This window comes from Mesoplodon densirostris, chromosome 11, assembly GCF_025265405.1.
Source record: "Mesoplodon densirostris isolate mMesDen1 chromosome 11, mMesDen1 primary haplotype, whole genome shotgun sequence".
Lineage (NCBI taxonomy): Eukaryota > Metazoa > Chordata > Mammalia > Artiodactyla > Ziphiidae > Mesoplodon > Mesoplodon densirostris.
The window spans coordinates 19,495,927-19,517,081 of NC_082671.1; the positions used below are offsets into that span (position 1 = coordinate 19,495,927).

Here is a 21,155-nt window from a genome sequence, read left to right on the forward strand (position 1 = left end):
GTTAACTAGACTTACTGTGGTGATCATTACACAATATACATAAATATTGAATCATTATTTTATAGACCTAAAACTAATATAATGGTATATGTCAATTAGATTGCACATTTAAAAAAATGGGCCAAAGACCTTAACAGACACCTCAGCATATGGCAAATAAGCATATGAAAAGATGCTCTACATCATGTGTCATAGGGGAAATGCAAATCAAAACGACAAGGAGATATCATTACACACCTATTAGAATGGCCAAAATCTGGAACACTGACAACACCAAATGCTGGTGAGGATGTGGAGCAACAGGAACTCTCATTCATTGCTGATGGGAATGCAAAACGGTACAGCCACCTTGTAAGATAATTTGGCAGTTTCTTACAAAACTAAACATACTCTTACCATACAATCCAGCAATCAAACTCCTTAGTATTTAATCCCTGAAAGTTTAAAAACTATGTCCACATAAAACACCTGCATGCACATGTTTACAGCAGTTTTACTCATAACTGCCGAAACTTAGAAGCAACCACGATGTCCTACAATAGGTGAATGGATAAACTGTGGTAGATTCTTACAACGGACTATTACTCAGTGCTAAAAACAAATGAGCTATCAAGCTGTGAAAAGACATGGAAGAACCTTAAATGCATATTAGTAAGGGAAACAAGCCAATCTGAAAAGGTTATATACTGTAGGATTCCACCTATAGGACATTCTGGGAAAGGCAAAACTATGGATTCAGTAAAGGATCAGCGGTTGCCAGGGTTAGGGGAAAGGGCAGGGATGAACAGGCAGAGGATTTTAAGGGTACTGAAAACACGTGGTATAACACTATAATGATGGATATGTGTCACTATACATTTATTCAAACCCATAGGATGTACAACACCAAGAGTGAACCCTAATAAGATACACTATGGACTTTGGGTAATTATGTCAATGTAGGTTCATCAATTGCAACAAATGTACCACTCTAGGGGGGGATGTTGACAATGAGTGAGGCTATGCATATGTGAGGGCCAGAGGGTATAGAGGAAATCTCTGTAACCTTCCTCTCAGTTTTGCTGTGAACCTAAAACTGCTCTAAAAAATAAAGTCTTGGGCTTCCCTGGTGGCGCAGTGGTTGAGGGTCCGCCTGCCGATGCAGGGGACACGGGTTCGTGCCCCGCTCCTGGAAAATCCCACATGCCGTGGAGCGGCTGGGCCCGTGAGCCATGGCCGCTGAGCCTGCGTGTCTGGAGCCTGTGCTCCGCAATGGGAGACGCCACAACAGTGAGAGGCCTGCGTACCGCAAAAAAAAAGAAAAAGAAACAAAGTCTTAAAAAAGGTACGGGGAGGCAGAGGTACAGTGAGGGGCCTAACCGGCCCTTGGGAGCTTTTAAGAAGGAAGACGGGAAACATGTGCCAAGGAATGAGGGTGGCCTCTAGAAGCTGAGGACAGCCTTCAGTTGGCAGCCAGCAAAAAAACGGTGACCTCCTTCCTTTAGCCACACAGGAGTGAATGCTGCCAACCACACGGATGAGGAAAGAAATGGATCCTCCTCTAGAACCTCCAGAAAGGGATGCAGCCTGTAGACACTTTGATTTTAGCTCACTGAGATGAAGCCCACGTTAGACTTCTATTCTGCAGAAATGTAAAATAATATATTTGTGTTGTTTGGGGGTGGGGAAGGACTATCTTACAAAACTCCTATGATGAGGGTAACATACATAAAAGTATTTCAAAGAGGATCTGACACATAGTAAGCGTTCATTAAATGCTAGCTCTCGGCACCACCTACAATCTAAGAGGCCTTAGGCAAATAATTCCTCACAGCCTATTTCTTTATAAAATAAGGATAATAATATCTCCCTCACAGAGCATTTGTGAATGCTAAATGATAACACTGTGTAAAGTGCTTAAAACAGGGCTTGGCATATGGCAGACACAAAATAAATAACTATACTACTAAAAATATCGTCATTATTGTTTGAAAAATGGAGCTGATTTTAAAGTCCAGGGTTAGATGGATATATTGCACATGAGACCATCTAGCACAGTGCTTGCATGTAACTGGTGCTCAATAAATGCTAATTAAATATAAACTTAATTTTCCGTATTGCATCTCTATTTTAAAAATGTAAAGAGCATTTTTCAGAATGCTTAAAAAGTTATAAATCTTGAAATCTGATATGCCAGGAGCAATCTTCTGGCTTCTCTACAGGTTCTTTCCTTTTGTAACAGGATTTTCAGTGGGATTTTATGCTGGAATTATGGTTGAAGTTCAAAGTTGGAGACAAAGATGCTAAGTACATCATATTCTGAGTTGAGGGAGGCACTGGATATGCGGTCAGTCCCCCAGGAGGGCTTGAGGGGGGTTCATTAGCAATCGAGACTCCCCCCACCACTACTATCCCCCAACCATGGTCATAAAAAGAGAAAACTGGCATGGGGGGGGAATAAATTAGGAGTTTGGGATTAACATATACACACTACTATATATAAAATAGACAACCAACAAGGACCTGTACTTGTTGTATACTGTGTACTGTATAGCACAGGGAACTCTATTCAATATTTTGTAATGACCTATAAGGGAAAAGAATCTGAAAAAAGAATATATATACATATATATATATGTATATATAACTGAATCACTTTGCTGTGCACCTGAAACTAACACAACATTGTAGATCAACTATACTTCAAGAAAAAAAAGAGAAAGAGAGAAAACTGGGAGCTGGAGAAGTCTGTTGAGGAGTGGGGATTCTCCCCTTCCCCAAAGAAGAGGGAGCACCCAACAGAATTAAGACTGGGGGTACCTGGCCAGAGGGGTACCCTTCCATAGGGTTGGCTTAAGGCAACACCCTTGTTGGTCTTTCCCCCAAGCTTCCTAAGTGGAAAGAAAAGGAAATGAGAATGAATCAGCAGCAGTAGGAGAGTGACCCTAAATGATGAGGCAACAGTGGGAGACACTCATGGTAAACCCCCAAAATGGGGGTGTGGGGAGCATGGATGACTTTTGGGGATGTGAGACCTTGATCACCTGCTCAAGATGGAAGTGAACTGACTCAGCTGAGCGTTTCACTGTTCCTAGGGCCCATAGGGATCCTTTAAGAAACAGTGCACAATGACAGTCTTAGAAGGGTACAAAAACTCTTCCAGGGGATAAGTATAACAAAATATGAGGGTTTTTTCTTCTATCTGGGAACTGTGGTCATAGCCCCAAACTGAGATCAACATGTGCCAAGTACCCCATCTTTTTTTTTTTTTTTTTTTTTTTTTTTGCAGTATGCGGGCCTCTCACTGCTGTGGCCTCTCCCGTTGCGGAGCACAGGCTCCGGATGCGCAGGCTCAGCAGCCATGGTTCACGGGCCCAGCCGCTCCGCGGCATGTGGGATCTTCCCGGACCGGGGCACGAACCCGTGTCCCCTGCATCGGCAGGCAGACTCTCAACCATTGTGCCACCAGGGAAGCCCTAAGTACCCCATCTTTTAAGTTCAGAAAGCTGCCAGAAGTTGGAGCCAGCCACTTCTCTACAAGTCTTCTAAGTGGTGGTACCCGACCCGAGGAACAGTCCCTGCACCGATCCATACTAAGAAGGCCTGGGAGGGATGAGCAGCCCCGGGAGTGCCCTGTTTTGGCCGTGATGCTATTGCTTCTCCATCCTGCGGAGAGAGGAGACAGTGCTCTCCCTCCCTGCCAACTAGGGAAGAAGAGGGATGGGCGAAGTTCCAAAAGAACCCACTTATAAAAGCGCTGAGGGTCTGCATTAAAGAGAAACAGTTATTGCATCCTCGGGTGCTTTGCTGTGCTGGCCCTGCACTGTCTGGGAAGAAGAAACAGACATGGAAAGAGGTGGTGAGGCTGAGGCGATGGGCAGTGAAATTCCCTTTGGTGAGGCGAGGACGGCGTCTTTCCTCCACCTGAGAAGGCTGCCCAGCAGGCAAAGGAACCAGGACAATTTGCTCTTAAAAAATGTGGGCAGGCTGTCAGGGTTCACCTGAGAAGCAGTAGTCACCAAGAGAAAGACTGTGAATAGTCTCCTTCCTCCCTGCCCAGTGGGGAAGGAGCAGCTTCCAGGCAGGGGAGGATCAGGGCTCTGCATCAGAGGGCACCCTTCACACTTCCAGCCCAGGTGCTGGAGGTTCATGCGGGGTCACACACGAGAGTTTTCACTGTGCTTTAAAATCAACAGAAGTGGGGCTTCCCTGGTGGCGCAGTGGTTCAGAGTCCGCCTGCCGATTCAGGGGACACGGGTTCGTGCCCCACTCCAGGAAGATCCCACATGTCGCAGAGTGGCTGGGCCCGTGAGCCATGGCCGCTGAGCCTACGTGTCCGGAGCCTGTGCTCCGCAACGGGAGAGGCCACAACAGTGAGAGGCCCGTGTACCGCAAAAAAAATCAACACAACTGAGCTAAGTACCAAGATAAGACTATCCCAATAATCAAGGTGGATGTAAATCGATAAAATCTGGCCAATCTTGGTCACAGACCCATTAGTGTCAATAAAGGGGAGTAAGGGGTGAGGGTCAGGAGGTAGATCTGACAAGGCATAGTTGGAGCAGTTACCAGGAAAAAATAAAATGACTGTATTTTTACCCCCAAATTGAGGCTCCCCAGTCCCCGGTGGACGCATCCTATTTCCCGCCTCTCTGCTTCCTGTTGAGCTCCCTCTCACTATGGCAGCCTGGCTGGGGGAGTGCAGAGCAGTAGCTCACCAAGTGAGCGATCCCCCTCCAAACCGGCCTGGCTTCTCCGTCTCTTTTATTCCACTGGTAGTTGAGTTTTGCTTCCCCCCAAGGACTCATGTAACTTTTAGCAATGTTTTAAAGGGCTTTTTCTCTCTGATATCTCACATATTGCACAGGTTACCCAGAGTCGAAAGATATTATTCCACTGAGCTGCGTGGAGTCCCCATGCAGGCCAAAACCTCAATGGACCAAAGGAGGGACTTGAGCCCTCTCTGGACTCCACCAAATACAGACACACACAGCTCAGTTCTGAAAGTGAAGGTCAACCTGCGCTTGGTTTTCCTCCATAAAAAGGAGCTGAGAGGCTTTTTGGAGCACATATCTGTTCCTATAAATACTGTGTGCTTCTATGTTCTCTGCCAGAAGGCCCGTGTCCTCCTGGCTACCCACTTTATTCCCAGGGCCTAGCAACAGTGTCTGGCACATAGAAGGCACTGAAGAGATATTTGCTGAATGAAGGAATGAGTGGAGGAGTGAATGAATGAATTGGAAGTGAATATTTATGGCATGGAGTCTTAATATTAGGCAACAAAAGAAACTACCCCTGAAAGGTATTCCAACAGCTGTGGACAGGCCTTTCGGATAATCTAGTGTCTTTATTCAGACAACAAATACTTCTTAGACACTTAGTAATAAGACAGTGATGAGGGATCCAAAACAGACAAAAACAAGACTGAATCTCTGACCCTAAAGCACCAAAGCAACAGTATGTATAAGCTGCTTCAAACAGGTACAAGGGGAGAAGGACATGGGAAGAAATGACATAGGCCAATGTCAACACAATCACCAACACTCAACCTCCAAAAACCCAACCCAACAAAATATCATCATGGGACTTTTGTGCCTTTTTACTGCACCTTCACCCCCCACTCAGTGGGTACGATCTGTTCCAGAGTCAAGCTCAAGAGTTTTTACTTCAGTAAACAGGAAAAAGACTCTTAACAGAGTCAGAAAACACAATTTTTAAATTTAAGACCGTTGTATTTTTCCTTGAAATCTCTACCTTATAGTGAAGCAAAGTTCATTTTCCCTTTTAAACTACAGTTTTATTTAATTGCTTAAGTCCTGGGAAAATGATGCAAATGGTTCCATAAAGGCACTGCTTTTTTTTAAAACTGAAGTATAGTTGATTTACGATCTTGTGTTAGTTTCAGGTGTACAGCAAAGTGATTCAGATATATATATAAATATATAGATATATTCTTTTTCAGATTATTTTCCATTATAGGCTATTACAAGATATTGAATAGTTCCCTGTGCTCTACAGTAAGTTCTTGTTGGTCATCTATTTTACACACAGTAGCATGTATCTGTTAATCCCATACTCCTAATTTATCCCTCCTCCCACCTTCCCCCTTTGGTAACCATAAGTTTGTTTTCTATGTCTGTAAGTCCATTTGCTTGAAAATGCAAAAACTCTAATTGAAAAAGATACATGAACCCCAATGTTCACAGTAGCACTATTTACACTACCCAAGATGTGGAAGCAAAATAAGTGCCCATTGACAGATGAACGGATAAAGAAGATGTGGCATATATATACAGGAATATTACTTAGCCATAAAAAGGATGAAATATTGCCATTTTCAGCAACATGGATGGACCCAGAGATTATCATACTAAGTGAAGTCACACAGAGAAAGACAAATATTATATTATATCACTTATCTAGGGAATCTGAAAAAAATAACACAAATGAACTTATTTACAAAATAAGGCACTGCCTTTTAAATGTAGATGACAGACCATGCTAATGGGGAGGAAAATCGTGACAGATAAAGGTACATGTTACATAGCACTAAGTAAATTCCTCATAGCTAGGTCTCTGCAATTGAGGGGAGACTGTCACTGTACATATCCAGTTTTATGGGAATCTTTCTTAGTTGTTTTGGCTTGTTGACCAATTTCATCATTTAATGCTAACAATCATTGTATGTCTGACTATTTACGCAATCATTATCCACACTGAAATGGAGGAAACCTCAAATCTGCCCTCAGCCAAAGTCAAAGATTTTCTATGAACAACCAAAGAAACCAGTTATAAAGAACTGGTGGTGGGGGGAAAAAAACCCATCAAGAAACTACTTTTGGAAATGTATACTAAGAAAACAAATGGACAAATGCTTAAGATGTATACACAAGTATGTTCATAAAAGCATTATTTCTAAAGGTAAGAAACTGCAACATGAATATCCAATAACAGTGGATTACTTAAATAAATTATTAACTATCCTGAAAAAGGAAATCTTATAGCCGTTAAAAAGCAATGATGTACAGCAAGATCATTTTGACCCACCTCCTAGAGAAATGGAAATAAAATAAAAAATAAACAAATGGGACCTAATGAAACTTAAAAGCTTTTGCACAGCAAAGGAAACCATAAATAAGGCGAAAAGACAACCCTCAGAATGGGAGAACATATTTGCAAATGAAGCAACTGACAAAGGATTAATCTCCAAAATATACAAATAGCTCATGCAGCTCAATATCAAAAAAATAATCAACCCAATCCCCAAATGGGCAGAAGACCTAAATAGACATTTCTCCAAAGAAGATATACAGATTGCCAACAAACACATGAAAGAATGCTCAACATCACTAATCATTAGAGAAATGCAAATCAAAACTACAAGGAGGGCTTCCCTGGTGGCGCAGTGGTTGAGAGTCCGCCTGCCGATGCAGGGGACACGGGTTTGTGCCCCGGTCCGGGAAGATCCCACATGCTGTGGAGCGGCTGGGCCCGTGAGCCATGGCCGCTGAGCCTGCGCATCCGGGAGCCTGTGCTCCGCAGCGGGAGAGGCCACAATAGTGAGAGGCCCGCGTACCGCAAAAAAACCAAAAAAACAAAAAACTACAAGGAGGTATCACCTCACACCAGTCAGAATGGCCATCACCAAAAAACCTACAAACAATAAATGCTGGAGAGGGTGTGGAGAAAAGGGAACCCTCTTGCACTGTTGGTGGGAATGTAACTTGATAGAGCCACTATGGAGAACAGTATGGAGGTTCCTTAAAAAAATAAAAATAGAACTACCATACGACCCAGCAATCCCACTACTGGGCATATACCCTGAAAAAACCATAATTCAAAAAGAGTCATATACCACAATGTTCACTGCAGCTCTATTTACAATAGCCAGGACATGGAAGCAACCTAAGTGTCCATCAACAGATGAATGGATAAAGAAGATGTGGCACATATGTACAATGGAATATTACTCAGCCATAAAGAGAAACGAAATTGAGTTATTTATAGTGAGGTGGATGGACCTAGAGTCTGTCATACAGAGTGAAGTAAGTCAGAAAGAGAAAAACATATACTGTATGCTAACACATATATATGGAGTCTAAAAAAAATTGTTATGAAGAACCTAGGGGCAGGACAGGAATAAAGACGCAGATGCAGGGATTCCCTGGTGGCGCAGTGGTTGAGAGTCCGCCTGCCGATGAAGGGGACACGGGTTCGTGCCCCGGTCTGGGAAGATCCCACATGCCGCGGAGTGGCTAGGCCCATGAGCCATGGCCGCTGAGCCTGCACGTCCGGAGCCTGTGCTCCTCAACGGGAGAGGCCACAATAGTGAAAGGCCCGTGTACCGCAAAAAAACGGACTTGAGGACACAGGGAGGGGAAGGGTAAGCTGGGACGAAGGAGAGAGTGACATGGACATATATACACTACTAAATGTAAAATAGATAGCTAGTGGGAAGCAGCTGCATAGCACAGGGAGATCAGCTCAGTGCTTTGTGACCACCTAGAGGGGTGGGATAGGGAGGGTGGGAGGGAGGGAGATGCAAGAGGGAGGAGATATGGGGTATATGTATATGTATAGCTGATTCACTTTGTTTTAAAGCAGAAACTAACACACCATTGTAAAGCAATTATACTCCAATAAAGTTGTTTAAAAAAAGTGATGATGTAGATCTACATATATTGTTACTACAAAAGTATTCACGACGTACTGTCAAATTCATTATATACACACATGGAGGCATTGAATGGTCTGGAAGAATATATACCAAAATATTAGCAATGTTTCTCTCTGGGTGAATAAATGTCAGTCACTTTTACAAATGAAAACAGTATTGGTCTTATGTTACATGCCAACTTTGAGAAAGAAGAACTCTTTAAAGAAGCTCTTTGATTTCTCATATTCAGTATTTGCCAAATATTGGGCTGGCCAAAAAGTGCCTTCGGTTTTTAAGTAAAAATAAAAGACACATTTTTCATTTTCACCAAGAACTTTATTGAACAACGTATTCACCCTTTTGTTCCACTACCTTCTGCCATTTTTTAGGCAACTTCATAATTCCATCTTCCCAAAACGTTTTATCTTTTTGAGCAAAGAACTGTCCCAGGTGCCTTTTACAATCTTCCAGGGAATTGAAATTTGTTCCATTAAGGGAATTTTGTAAAGACTGAAATAAATGGAAATCCGAAGGTGCAATGTCTGGTGAATACAGTGGGTGAATCAGAACTTCCCAGCCAAGCTGTAACAGTTTTTGCCTGGTCATCAAAAAACATGCAGTCTTGCATTATCCTGATGGAAGATTATGCGTTTTCTGTTGCCTAATTCTGGACGCTTTTCATGGAGTGCTGTTTTCAGTTGGTCTAAATGGAAGCAGTACTTGTTGGAATGAATCATTTGGTTTTCTGGAAGGAGCTCATAATAGAGGACTCCATTCCAGTCCTACCATATACACATCACCACCTTCTTTGGATGAAGACCGGCCTTATGTGTGGTTGGTGGTGGTTCATATCGCTTGCCCCACGATCTCTTCCCTTTCAGATTATTGTACAGTATCCATTTTTCATTGCCTGTCACAATATGTCTTAAAAATGGAATGTTTTCATTGCATTTAAGTAGAGAATCGCAGGCAGAAATACGGTCAAGAAGGTTTCTTTTGCTTAACTTATGTGGAACCCAAACATCAAAGCAATGAACATAACCAAGATGGTGCAAATGATTTTCAACGCTTGATCTGGATATTTTGAGTATGCCAGCTATCTCCCATGTGGTATAACGTTGACTGTTCTCAATTAATGTCTCAATTTGATCACTATCAACTTCAACTGGTCTACCCGATCGTGGAGCATCGTCCAGTGAGAAATCTCCAGCACAAAACCCCGCAAACCACTTAAGACACGTTCAATCCATCACAGCACCTTCTCCATACACTGCACAAATCATTTTTTGCGTTTTGGTTGGATTTTTACCTTTCTTGAAATAATAAAGCATAATATGCCGAAAATGTTGCTTTTTTTCTTCCATCTTCAATATTAAAATGGCTACACAAAAATTCACCAGTTTTTATGTCTTTTTTTAAATGCATGCTGATATGACAGCTGTTGTATACAATCTAACAAAATTGTTTTGAATGAAGTTAAAGGCAACTAAGTGCTACTAGAGCCATCTTATGGAAAAAAACGAATGAACCTTTTGGCCAACATATCTTTTCAGTATCCTTTTTAAGGATCCTTTTGAAGAAAGTAATTTGTTCCAATGTGGTAACATTTTTTTTTAAAAAGAAACTCATGGTAAATAATTTTTTTCCAAAATGAAAATCATAAATCTATTTTATCACAAGCTTGTAAGTTAAAAATTAATTATATGAGAAAATGTTAAAGCTATAATGTTGAATGATTAAAAAGGATATAAAACTAAATATACAAAATACATAAAATTTAGTAATAATACACATGCAAAAAAATACACAAAAAGAAAGTTACAATGAGCACTTCTGAGGAACGGAATTATGAGTGATTTTTTTTCTCCTTTTTCCTACATTTAAAATTTTCCTATAGGGGCTTCCCTGGTGGCGCGGTGGTTGCGAGTCCGCCTACCGATGCGGGGGACACGGGTTCGTGCCCCGGTCCGGGAGGATCCCACATGCTGCAGAGCGGCTGGGCCCGTGAGCCATGGCCGCTGGGCTTGCGCGTCTGGAGCCTGTGCTCCGCAATGGGAGAGGCCGCGGCAGTGAGAGGCCCGCGTACCGCAAAAAAGGAAAAAAAAAATTTCCTATAATGGGTATCTATTACTTCCAAAATCAGACAAAGAGATATATCCCCATATCTCTTCCCTCTTGCATCTCCCTTCCTCCCACCCTCCCTATCCCACCCCTCTAGGTGGTCACAAAGCACTAAGCTGATCTCCCTGTGCTATGCAGCTGCTTCCCACTAGTTATCTATTTTACATTTGGTAGTGTATATATGTCCATGCCACTCTCTCCTTCGTCCCAGCTTACGCTTCCCCCTCCCTGCGTCTTCAAGTCCACTATAAATTTTTTAAATAAGCGTGAGGGACATAAAATCATGTACATATTTGTTTTATCAATAATTGAAACAAGCACTTTGTTCAAAACAAGCCCTTTCTCATTACACTCACTTGGAAATAAATCTCTGGTTTGTAGTCTGTTCCTCAAGCCCTGAATAATGGAGACCGTGTAACTCTGAATTCATTTCAGCTTCCTTCTGGCACCTAATTAAAGGAGTGGCACAGCTCTTATGGCTTTGGCAGCTTCCCTCTCATGCAGTGCCATTGCTAGAAGATGGTCCAACAGGAAGGGGGAAAATCGGTTGCTTCGAAACTCAGCATGATTATCTAAAACAAACTCTCACCCTTGGAACACAGTACTCAGTTTCTTACTGACTTAACTAATGACACTAGACTCGACAATAAATTCTATAAAATCATGAACCATGTCTAACTTTCATTACTGTATTCCAGCACCTAACTGGCACACAAGAGGCATTTACTAAATGTAGATAAATGAATGATTGAATGAATGAATGAATGGGTGATTTATGACTGGGGTCTGCTCTCTTCCTTAAAGTTCTACTGGCCATTTTACAGCAACCTTAGTACTAACACTGTGGAGGAAGAAATGTGTCACAAGGTCACATTTCATTGTCATACATTCCATTACTAAAAGTGCAATAATAGGCATAGGATGTGTCCCAGGAAGCAGCTTTTCTCATCATTATGGCTTAATAATTAGCAATTATTCAGCCCCTAAGCCTCCCAAGGTAAGAAGTGCCACCCATAGCTAAGGCTCAGAGAAGCCAGGTAAATTTTTCAAGGTCACAAAGTTAATAAATGACAGAACCAGTATTAAAACCTGATTCTATGGGGCCCTGAAGTCCAGGCTCTTCCTATGTGGGAACAATCATCTTGTCATCTCACCAAGCCAGCTTGAGAATGACTATGGCTTGCACACTAATCATCTCCCCTAATTATCATCATAAACCTAGGAAGTGAGTTGGCATATTATACCACGTTTCAGATGACAAAACAAAGGAACAGAGAGGTTAAGCAGCTTGCCCAAGGTCACAGAGCTCCCAAAAGAGCCAAAATAGAATGAAAAGCTAGAAAGTATTTGACTAGAAATCTATCAACTTCATCATAAGGGACTGCATTAATGATACACAGTCAGCATCACTTCCGAAATGACTCACAACTATGATGAGAAAAACAAGCTTTGAGAAAAAAGCTTGTTTTACTGAGTTGCTGCCTAGGCATTTTACAGTATGATAGCCCTGCTCACACCCAGAGTCTGGACATTTTGATAAGGACTCGCGTTTAGGATGCCCACCCTAAGTTCCCTCTTTGCTTTTCTCCAGGCACCTTTTAAAATAACAACTTAGAGTTAAGCCAACAAAAAGTTCCAGACCTTTGCCCCAACCACCTTATAAGTACTAGGTGCTTGTTACCTTGCTTTCTGTCTCTCACTCTTGAGCTCCTGGCCTGGGACGGAGGGCTGCCCCTCCTCAAGCTCACTGTCCCCCCTTGCTTCTGGGATCTGTAAGTAACAAACCCTAGACTCCACTTCCTTTGTACGAGTGTATTAAAACCGTGTCTTCAATCAATACGACCATGGGTTTCACCTCCCCAAAGTGGACGCTGGACGCTGAGGGAGGTACCTATCCCCACAGTGGGGAACTTGTGTCTCCTGATTCAGCATGTTTTTTGTTTGATATAACAGCTCTGGCTTCCTAACAGAAGACAACTGGCCATACTCTACACTAACATATATAATTATTCAGTTGATCCAACTAGCTGCCTAAACACTCCTCTACAAAATGAAGACAAATAGACTCCCACATTGCAAAAAAAAAAAAAAAAAATACCCCTACTTGCAAGGCAGAAGACAAAAGTGCAAATTAACAAACAGATAAAATATATGTTCTCTCCTCCTATCCTTTTCCCTGGACAAATATACCTGTATAACTATCTGGAATGCCAGATTCAAATTGAGGCTTCTCAAACTCTAGCAAGTTTGGTACTGGAACATGGCAACACAGAATGAGCCACCCCTCCCCATGTGTACATGTGAAATCCCCCAATCCCATATCCAATTTCCTCTCACAGCCTCCCATTCTCGCAAAGAGCTGTTCCTTGGCCAACCCTTGGGCCTAGGAGTGCACACAGCAGTGGGACAAGCCACCCCCAGGATGAGGAAAAGGGGAAACACTACATAAAGGCAGGCAGGCTACGGAGTGGGCTTGAGTCATGTGGGCTGGGAATTCCAGGGTCTACAAAGGCCCCATTGAGCCTTGCCTGATTGAGAAGCGGTGAGACCAGAGGAGGGGCAAAGTGAGCTCCCCCCTAAAACACAGGACACAAAGCATGGGCTTCTCTTGCCAAGGTCTAAGGGGGGGCACTGATCAGCTCACACACAAGCTTTCAATAGAAACTTATCATAAATCTCCCCAAATGCATCCCCTCTCCCTACCCTTCCCTAGAACCAAGACCTGTCCATCTATCAAAGTAAATTCATTCACTCCTCTTCCAGTCATCAAAGCATTTACAGTTTGTCGTTTCCAAATGTAGCTGTTAATTGCATGATATTTTCTGGGTGTTTTAAATCCTGTCAATCGGACTGATTTTGTTTCTCTAAAGCAGTGATTCTCAACCAGCAGCCACTTTGCCCCCTGGGAGATATATCTGGGGACATATATGGTTGTTTCATTCCGTGGATGGTCAGTAGACAAAGGCCATGGGTGTTGCTGAATATTCTACAATGTACAGGACAACCCTCCACAACAAAGAATTATCCAGCCCAGGATGTCAGTGGTGCTGAGGTGAGGAAACTCTATTCTAGAATAGGAACCCTTTGAGAGGATGCCATTTACTCCTTCGGTCCCTAAACAGCCAAGCAGAGTGCTGGACCTCGATAAATCCTTGCTGGCTGACTGGCTAACTGGTCCCACTCCATTCTAAAACATTCAGTCACGCAGTAACTCAACAAAAATGAGTGTGCCAGGAACCACAGCTCAGCTCTGGGGATGCAAATATGAATGAGTCGGCATGAAAGGCAGACAAGTAAACTGGTACTTTTAACACAGCTTGAGAAATGCACCTGTCATTACCAGCTATTTCTATATTTACCTGTTTATTATGTCTCCCCTCGTTAGCCTATAAATTTCAAGAAAGTAAGGGTTTTGTTAAGTTCACTGTTATGGTTCCAGCCCCTTTTACGATAATAGTGGTAGATACAGTAGTAGATATTTTGGATCAATGAAAAAATGAAATAATATGCACAAGGCTTTTTTTTTTTCCCCCCCTCTGAAGGAGGAGATTCTAACACATCCTGGGGAGGAAGGAAGGAAAGCTGCCTTGAGGAAAGCTAATGCGGATTAAGCACTAATTACACTTGGCCCTCGGTGTCCGTGAGGGAATGGTTGCAGGACTCCACCCCATCTCCCCGCCCTCCCACCCTGCACAGACACCAAAATTCCCGGATGCTCAAGTCCCTTATATAAAACGGCTAGTACAGGATGCCCTCCATATCCGTGGATTCTACCTCTGAGGAGTCAACCAACTGCGGATCTCGAATTTCCATCCTAGGCTAGTTGAATCCGCGGATGCGGAAACCACGGATTCGGAGGGCCGACTCTATGTGCCAGAAACAGTTCTCAGCATTTTCAACGTATAACCTATTCTAATGCTCACAACACTCCTATAAGAAACCACAATTTGGGCTTCCCTGGTGGCACAGTGGTTAAGAATCCGCCTGCCAATGCAGGGGACACGGGTTCGAGCCCTGATCCAGGAAGATCCCACATGCCGCAGAGCAACTAAGCCCATGTGCCACAACTACCGAGCCTGCGCTCTAGAGCCCGTGAGCCACAACTGCTGAAGCCCGCACGTCTAGAGCCTGTGCTCTGCAACAAGAGAAGACACCGCAATGAGAAGCCCGCACACTGCAATGAAGAGCAGCCCCCGCTCACCGCAACTAGAGAAAGCCCATGCGCAGCAACGAAGACCCAACGCAGCCAAAAATAAAAATCAAAATAAATAAAGAGGGCTTCCCTGGTGGCGCAGTGGTTGAGAGTCCGCCTGCCGATGCAGGGGACACAGGTTCGAGCCCTGGTCCGGGAAGATCCCACATGCCGCGGAGTGGCTGGGCCGGTGAGCCATGGCCACTGAGCCTGCGCATCCGGAGCCTGTGCTCCGCAACGGGAGAGGCCACAACAGTGAGAGGTCCGCGTACCGAAAAAAAAATAAATTAAATAAAGAAAGAAAGAAAGAAAGAAAATAAAGAAAATTTAAAAAAAAGAAGCCATGTTTTACATACGAGGAAATGAAGTCTGATTTGCTCCAGAACACGACAAAGAGTGGCAGCAGGGTTCGAGGACCGCTAACTTTGGAACCTTTACTCTTAACCACCGCAACTGCACTGTGGAGAGATGAGTAAGAACTGACCCCGTGAAGGGTGGGCCCTGCGGCCTTGAAGGAAAAGCATTCCAGGCAGAGGGAATGGCGCAAGCAAAGCCAACACAGCCTGGCTTATTTCAGGGACTATAACTTTTACCAATATGACTAAAGCATAAGGAGGAACACGGATGAAAGGTGATGGTGGAAAAGTAATCATGGCCAGATCATAAGAGACATCAGCAATGCCTCGTTTCCCCGAGATTATCAGGGAATGAGCCTAAGGCTTAGAGTCTAATAGCTGTGGGTGGAAACTCAACCCAATCACTTTGTTAGTGGTTCTCTCTGAACCTCCATTTCCTCAACTGTAAGACAAAGAACATACAAATATCTACTTTATAAAATAGCTATGGGAACAAACATAACTAATACAAGCACTAAGAACTGGACCTGGTACATGTCATGAGTCCAAGCAACGTGAATGACTTACTTCTGTTATTGCATCATTGCTGATGGAGTTTTTTCACATGTGTAAATCTGCAGCATAATGGCAGCTTATTTTCGTAAGCACCACATTAAACCAGCTTTTTCCTAAACTACTTTTACAGTGAATTCCACAAATTCGCCACTTAACAAACATAACACTTACATCCCATATACACAGATGGCTGCACCCCGCTCCCATCCCATCACCACCCCCCTCCAGTGCCCTTCTACAGCCACCGGGGCAGCTGTGGGAACACCCGAAGCTTCTGGTAACCATCGATTTAAAATAGGACAGAAAGGAAGCTATGTAAAGCTAGAACTGCTTACAGGAGTGTTTTTCGTTCAGAATTTAGAAAGGGAAAGAGGAACAGGACTACTTAGACTGATGGCCCCCAGCCAGTGAACAGACAGGATGCTCACAGCACTCTGGTGTTATCCCCTTTCCCCAGATCCACCCGGAACAGTGATGTGCCACCTCTGCTGATGTCGGCACGTGGCCAGTGCCCTTGGATACTTGATGTCTGTTCATTTCCCATGAGCTGCACCTTAAGCCCATTTCAGAGCTTGTGACCTGGCTCCCACCTGCCTCCCAGTCTGCTTACTGCTGTGCTCGCTGTGGGCGACTTAAGAACTTTCCACACAGGAAGCACACCAGACACTTGCCCACCTCCCCGTCTTGGCTGTTGCTGTCCTGTCTGCCTGGAACATCCTCTGCACTCCCCTCTCACTACTCCCCCATCTTACAGTCCTTCAAGGCTGAGTACAAATACCACCTCTTCTCCAACTTCCCTCCTTCCCCGGAATCAAGTGCCACGTTCTATGAATCTCCCCAGCCCTTTGTTTGTGGTTCAATTGTTTAAGGGCCACGTATTAAACAGAGGTACGAAGCAAGCATCCTTTTAAATGCTATCTGTACGCTACCATAGGATTTTCACTATAAACCTGTAAAAAATGATTACAAACCCCATTTGTAAAATGGGGAAGGTGAAGCTCTGAGAGTCAAACTTGCCAATGGTCATACAACTAGAAAGGGAACTCCAACCATGTACTGACAGTTCCCCAATTCCTCAGTTTTTCACTCTGTTAATGCCGCCTCTCTTTAATGGCCTTATTGCCAGGTGGTTAGTTGATTACATACATATACACCTGTCACAGGGACCAGGGCATAGTCATCTTTGTAAACGCAGATAACAAGGGACCCATACAACGTTCTTAGAAGAATTAAATCAGACAGTACATTTAAAACACTTAGCACAGTGCCATGCATATAACAAGAGCCTAATAATTTGTTGGTTTTGTTGTTGCTACCATGTCAGGTGCCTTGCACATAAACTGTAAACAGGAGTTTATTTCTGAGAAACAACCAAAATGGGGAAGGACCTGACGGAAGAGACAAATGCCACTTTGGTTTGGCATTTCTTTGCACGACTTGATTACTCAGTCAGAAGCAGCAAGAGTTCTGTAATAACTTTAAGTTTCTATGATAGGGTGAATTGACTTCTTTACCCTTCTTAGACTATGTGGGTGATGGGGAAACTTCCTATTTAGCAAAACTCTTGCAGCTTTGTTACTTTCTTGCTGCCCACACCCCCCACCACCACCACCCAAGCAATCTGTCAAAATTCCCCTCTGAGAAGTCAGCACTTAAGTTCTAACCTTGGAGAAGAAGAAAATCACAAAGGTAAATGAAAGCACTGAGGGCAGAACGGAATCTGAAATTCTGATGCTTATAAACCTAGTGAAACACTTTCTTTTGTCCTCACAGGATTTTACAAGACTTTAAACCATCACATTTCCTTACTCATAGGTTTTTGTCAGTTGCGCCCTAGGAGGAGGTAAGCTGTCTCAGAGGAAGCAATCCGTGCATCCTGTTTACTGCTCTCCCCCAGGGCCTAACTCATACCTGGTGCATTGTAGTCACTCATTAAATATGGGTTGACTGACTGGCTGCAGTTGTTTGTATGTATGTATATATGAATATACATATATTTATACATATACATACATCATTCCGTGGTTTATGGATAAATGTGTATACATCCCCACGTGTAAGTGCATATTGTACATTTATGTATGTGTGTTTGTATTTGTGCAGAAGATAATTCAACTGGCAAACACAAATACCTGTTTGCCAAAGTTGTGTCTCCTTAACACAATAAAGGCCTCTGGCTGACCTAATAGTTAACAATCATACTCTGTTACCCATATACTAACAATCCAGATGTTAAAAAACAATCAAACATGCAGAGTAAAAAAAAATTTTTGACTTAACAAACCATGATACTTTGACTATCTTTTAAAATCCTCGTCCCTGTTCATTGCTTCAGTGGGGAGGCGTGCGGACGGGCGAATTTGAACCACTAATGATTCGCCGCAAATCTGGCAAGTGAAACATTCCAAATTCCTATGGCCTGGCCAAATGTCCTTATCAAAGTTGTAACGTATATGACTTATCATTTACACTGTCTAACAATTAGAATGACACCACTGACTAGTTATATGTGCCAGACACTTGGCATCAGTTTTTTAATTTAAACTTTACACCAACCCTGCAAGGTAGATGCTATTATCTCTATCTATACATAAGGAAACTCAGACTCAAAGAGATAGAGTAACTTGCCAAAGATCCTCTGCTGTTTCCCTAGTCATGGCACGGTCAGTCTAATCATTCAGGATTCTCCTCCAAAGCCCAAACTCTTTTCCATGAGCAATGGTGCCACTTACACAGTCTTACAGACACTAAGTTTGAGGGGTATGTGTTTAGGCAGTTTGGGGATTTTCGTAAGTATTTCTCTGCACAGAGAGACTAGACCAAATGCCAGCCAAGCACACTGAAGATTACCCCCAGGCTACAGACAGCAAGAGGCAAGTGTGCCTGAGAAACAACCAGCCTGGGCTTCTCAGAATGTGAAGCATTTTCCACTCAATTATGTCCTCCAAAAGAAATCTATTCTCTAAAAGAGCTTCATTATTGCTCCTCCTATTAAAAAAAATGTACTCTTTCATTGCAAACCAATGGGAAGCTCTTAACTCATTTCCTTACATTACTTGAAATGAAAGTGCCTTCTGTCTCTAGAGAAAAGAATGGCTGCACGCTATGCCTTTTGAGTAGAACAATCAATACCATGAAGGCAAGAGAAAATTAGCTCTTATATACTTTTAAGTGGAGTGGGGTTATTTTAAACTTAATGATAGCAGAATTCTAAACAGAGAGACAGAAGGAACGTCTTCCCTCGCAGTTTAAAGGCGGATTCAGCTGCCTTTCCCTGCAAGGTTTGGCTATTATCTCTTTGACCTTTCCAGCAGCAGGCCTGAGAAAGGGAAGGAAACCATATGTTTTAAAAGTTGGTTTTCTTAATTTACAGATATTTCTGAACATTTGTAACTAACAGTAGTGAAGTTGGCTCTCACCTGGCCATACACGGCTTGCAAAGATCCTATGCAGAGCAGAGGAAAGCACTCCGTACCCGCTCTGCACTCCCAGACCACAACCATCACAGCAAGAGCCAACTGCGGCATCTTCAGCTGAATGGGCTGAAGGTGAAAGGGGCTCCTGACAGTGGGAGAAGCATCAGGGTGCCCCTTCGGCACGATCAGGAAGGCAGAGAAGAAGCGCAAGCAGCTTTGCCTCACCTCCAATCTTACCGCACAACCCCTGCTGCCAAGAACTCATCTGTAGACCCTTAAACTGAAATTCCCAGAAAAGAAGGGAAACTACAGCCTCTGAGTGATGCTCAGAGGTTGATTTCCAACCTGGTTTTGGTTTTTTTGTTTGTTTTCTGATTTCAAGTCCCCACCTAAAGTACATCTCCCAGCCTCCAGAAGGCATCCACAGTAAGCCAAGCAAAAGAGCTGGGAGCTTTAGAGCTTTAGGTGACCAAAATCCCAGCTCCGACCCTGCAAAGGTACATGACCTTGGGGAAGGAACTTCTCTGAAGATTCAGTTTGTGGTTGGTAAGATGGGGATATTAATATCTGTTATTAGAAAGTCGGTGAAACTCCAGTAAAAATCACTCAGTCCCCGGCTCTTTAGTAGGGCATCAGTAAGTGCCTTGTGTTTGTTATGGGCATACTGCACAAAGCAGCGGGAGCCAGGCTGGATGTCCATGTTTTCACTGCCCATGACTCCCTCATTAGTGACTTATGTTACCAACCATGCACCAAACCCCAGGAAGACGCCTGGTACCTGCTTCTAGTTCTCTACAGCTTCGAATGCCTGCAGAGCCCGAGATAAATTCTCATTAAGTTCAAGGGACAAAGTTAGCCTAGATTCTTCTTCCCACCGGTTATCGGCAAATCGTTGACTACAACTCAGGCTTGGGAAGAAATGCGTACAGACTTTCCACAGCCAAAGCAGGTGTCTGCACATCTCCCGGGGTAAGGGCTGGGGAAGGGCCCCTGACTAATGTCTCCAGGTTGGGAACGACAAAGAAAGGGACTAGGACAAGAAGGACGGGATGGATGAAAGGGCCTCTGCAAGGCGGTCCTCGCCGGTGACCCTGTCCTCGGCGTCCCGGGAGGAAAGGACACGAGCTGGGTGGAGCCGCGAGAGCAGGAGTACCTGAAGACTCTGGCCGCCGTCTGGTTCCTCCTCCACGCCGTGCCCTGTTGCAGCACCCCCTGCACAATCTCCTTCTCGTTGGGCAGTCGGTAGACGGGGAAGATGTACAGCCAGCAGAGGACCACGACGCAGAGGGCACTGGCTCCCACGGGCAGCCGGGTCCGCGGGAACTTCCACGCCAGGACGGCCATGGCCCCTCTGGACGTCTGTCGCCGGGCCCGCCCGCAGGGGCTCATCGCAGCCCCCGGGTCCCAGGGTGGCGGTCGAGGGCCGAAGCCTCAGCACTAGGCTAGGCGCAGGGGCAGCGGAGGATCCCCCCACCGCCGGCCCCCCATGCACACACACCTTTCGATTTCGTGCTCGCACTCGCACGCACGCTCCTTCGGCTCCCACAGCTTCAAAGGTCGGCGCAAGGATTTTTTCCAATGCAACTTTTCCGAGGATTTTTTTCTAGGGGAAGTGCCCCGGGAGCAAGTCACGAGCTACGGCCATGGTCGCTCCCCCTGAAGAAGGCGGGCGCCGGGGTCTCCGAGAGCGCGGGGAGCGGCGGCGGCGAGTCGCTCCCGCCGGTTCTGCAGCGTTACCGTCGCCCTCGGCGTGGGGCCGGGGAGGGTCTCGGCTCCCTCGCAGACATTTGGTCCGCGGCGTCCCCTTCTGAGCGATGCTCCTGCTCCCTTCGCCGCCTCTCCCCGCCTCCCGCGCTACTGCGCTGCCGGGCACCCCCCAG

At 44.4% G+C, this 21,155-nt stretch overlaps 1 protein-coding gene across 1 annotated transcript in view; it reads right to left on the bottom strand.

Moving 5' to 3' along the window:
- ST8SIA1 (ST8 alpha-N-acetyl-neuraminide alpha-2,8-sialyltransferase 1) overlaps nucleotides 1-20,664 on the bottom strand; it is a 154,170-nt gene extending 133,506 nt beyond the window's left edge. The window contains exon 1 of the mRNA XM_060113578.1: nucleotides 20,429-20,664. Within this exon, the coding sequence (XP_059969561.1) occupies nucleotides 20,429-20,664 (236 nt within the window). The remainder of the gene's footprint in view (nucleotides 1-20,428) is intronic.
- Nucleotides 20,665-21,155: the final 491 nt, after the last annotated feature.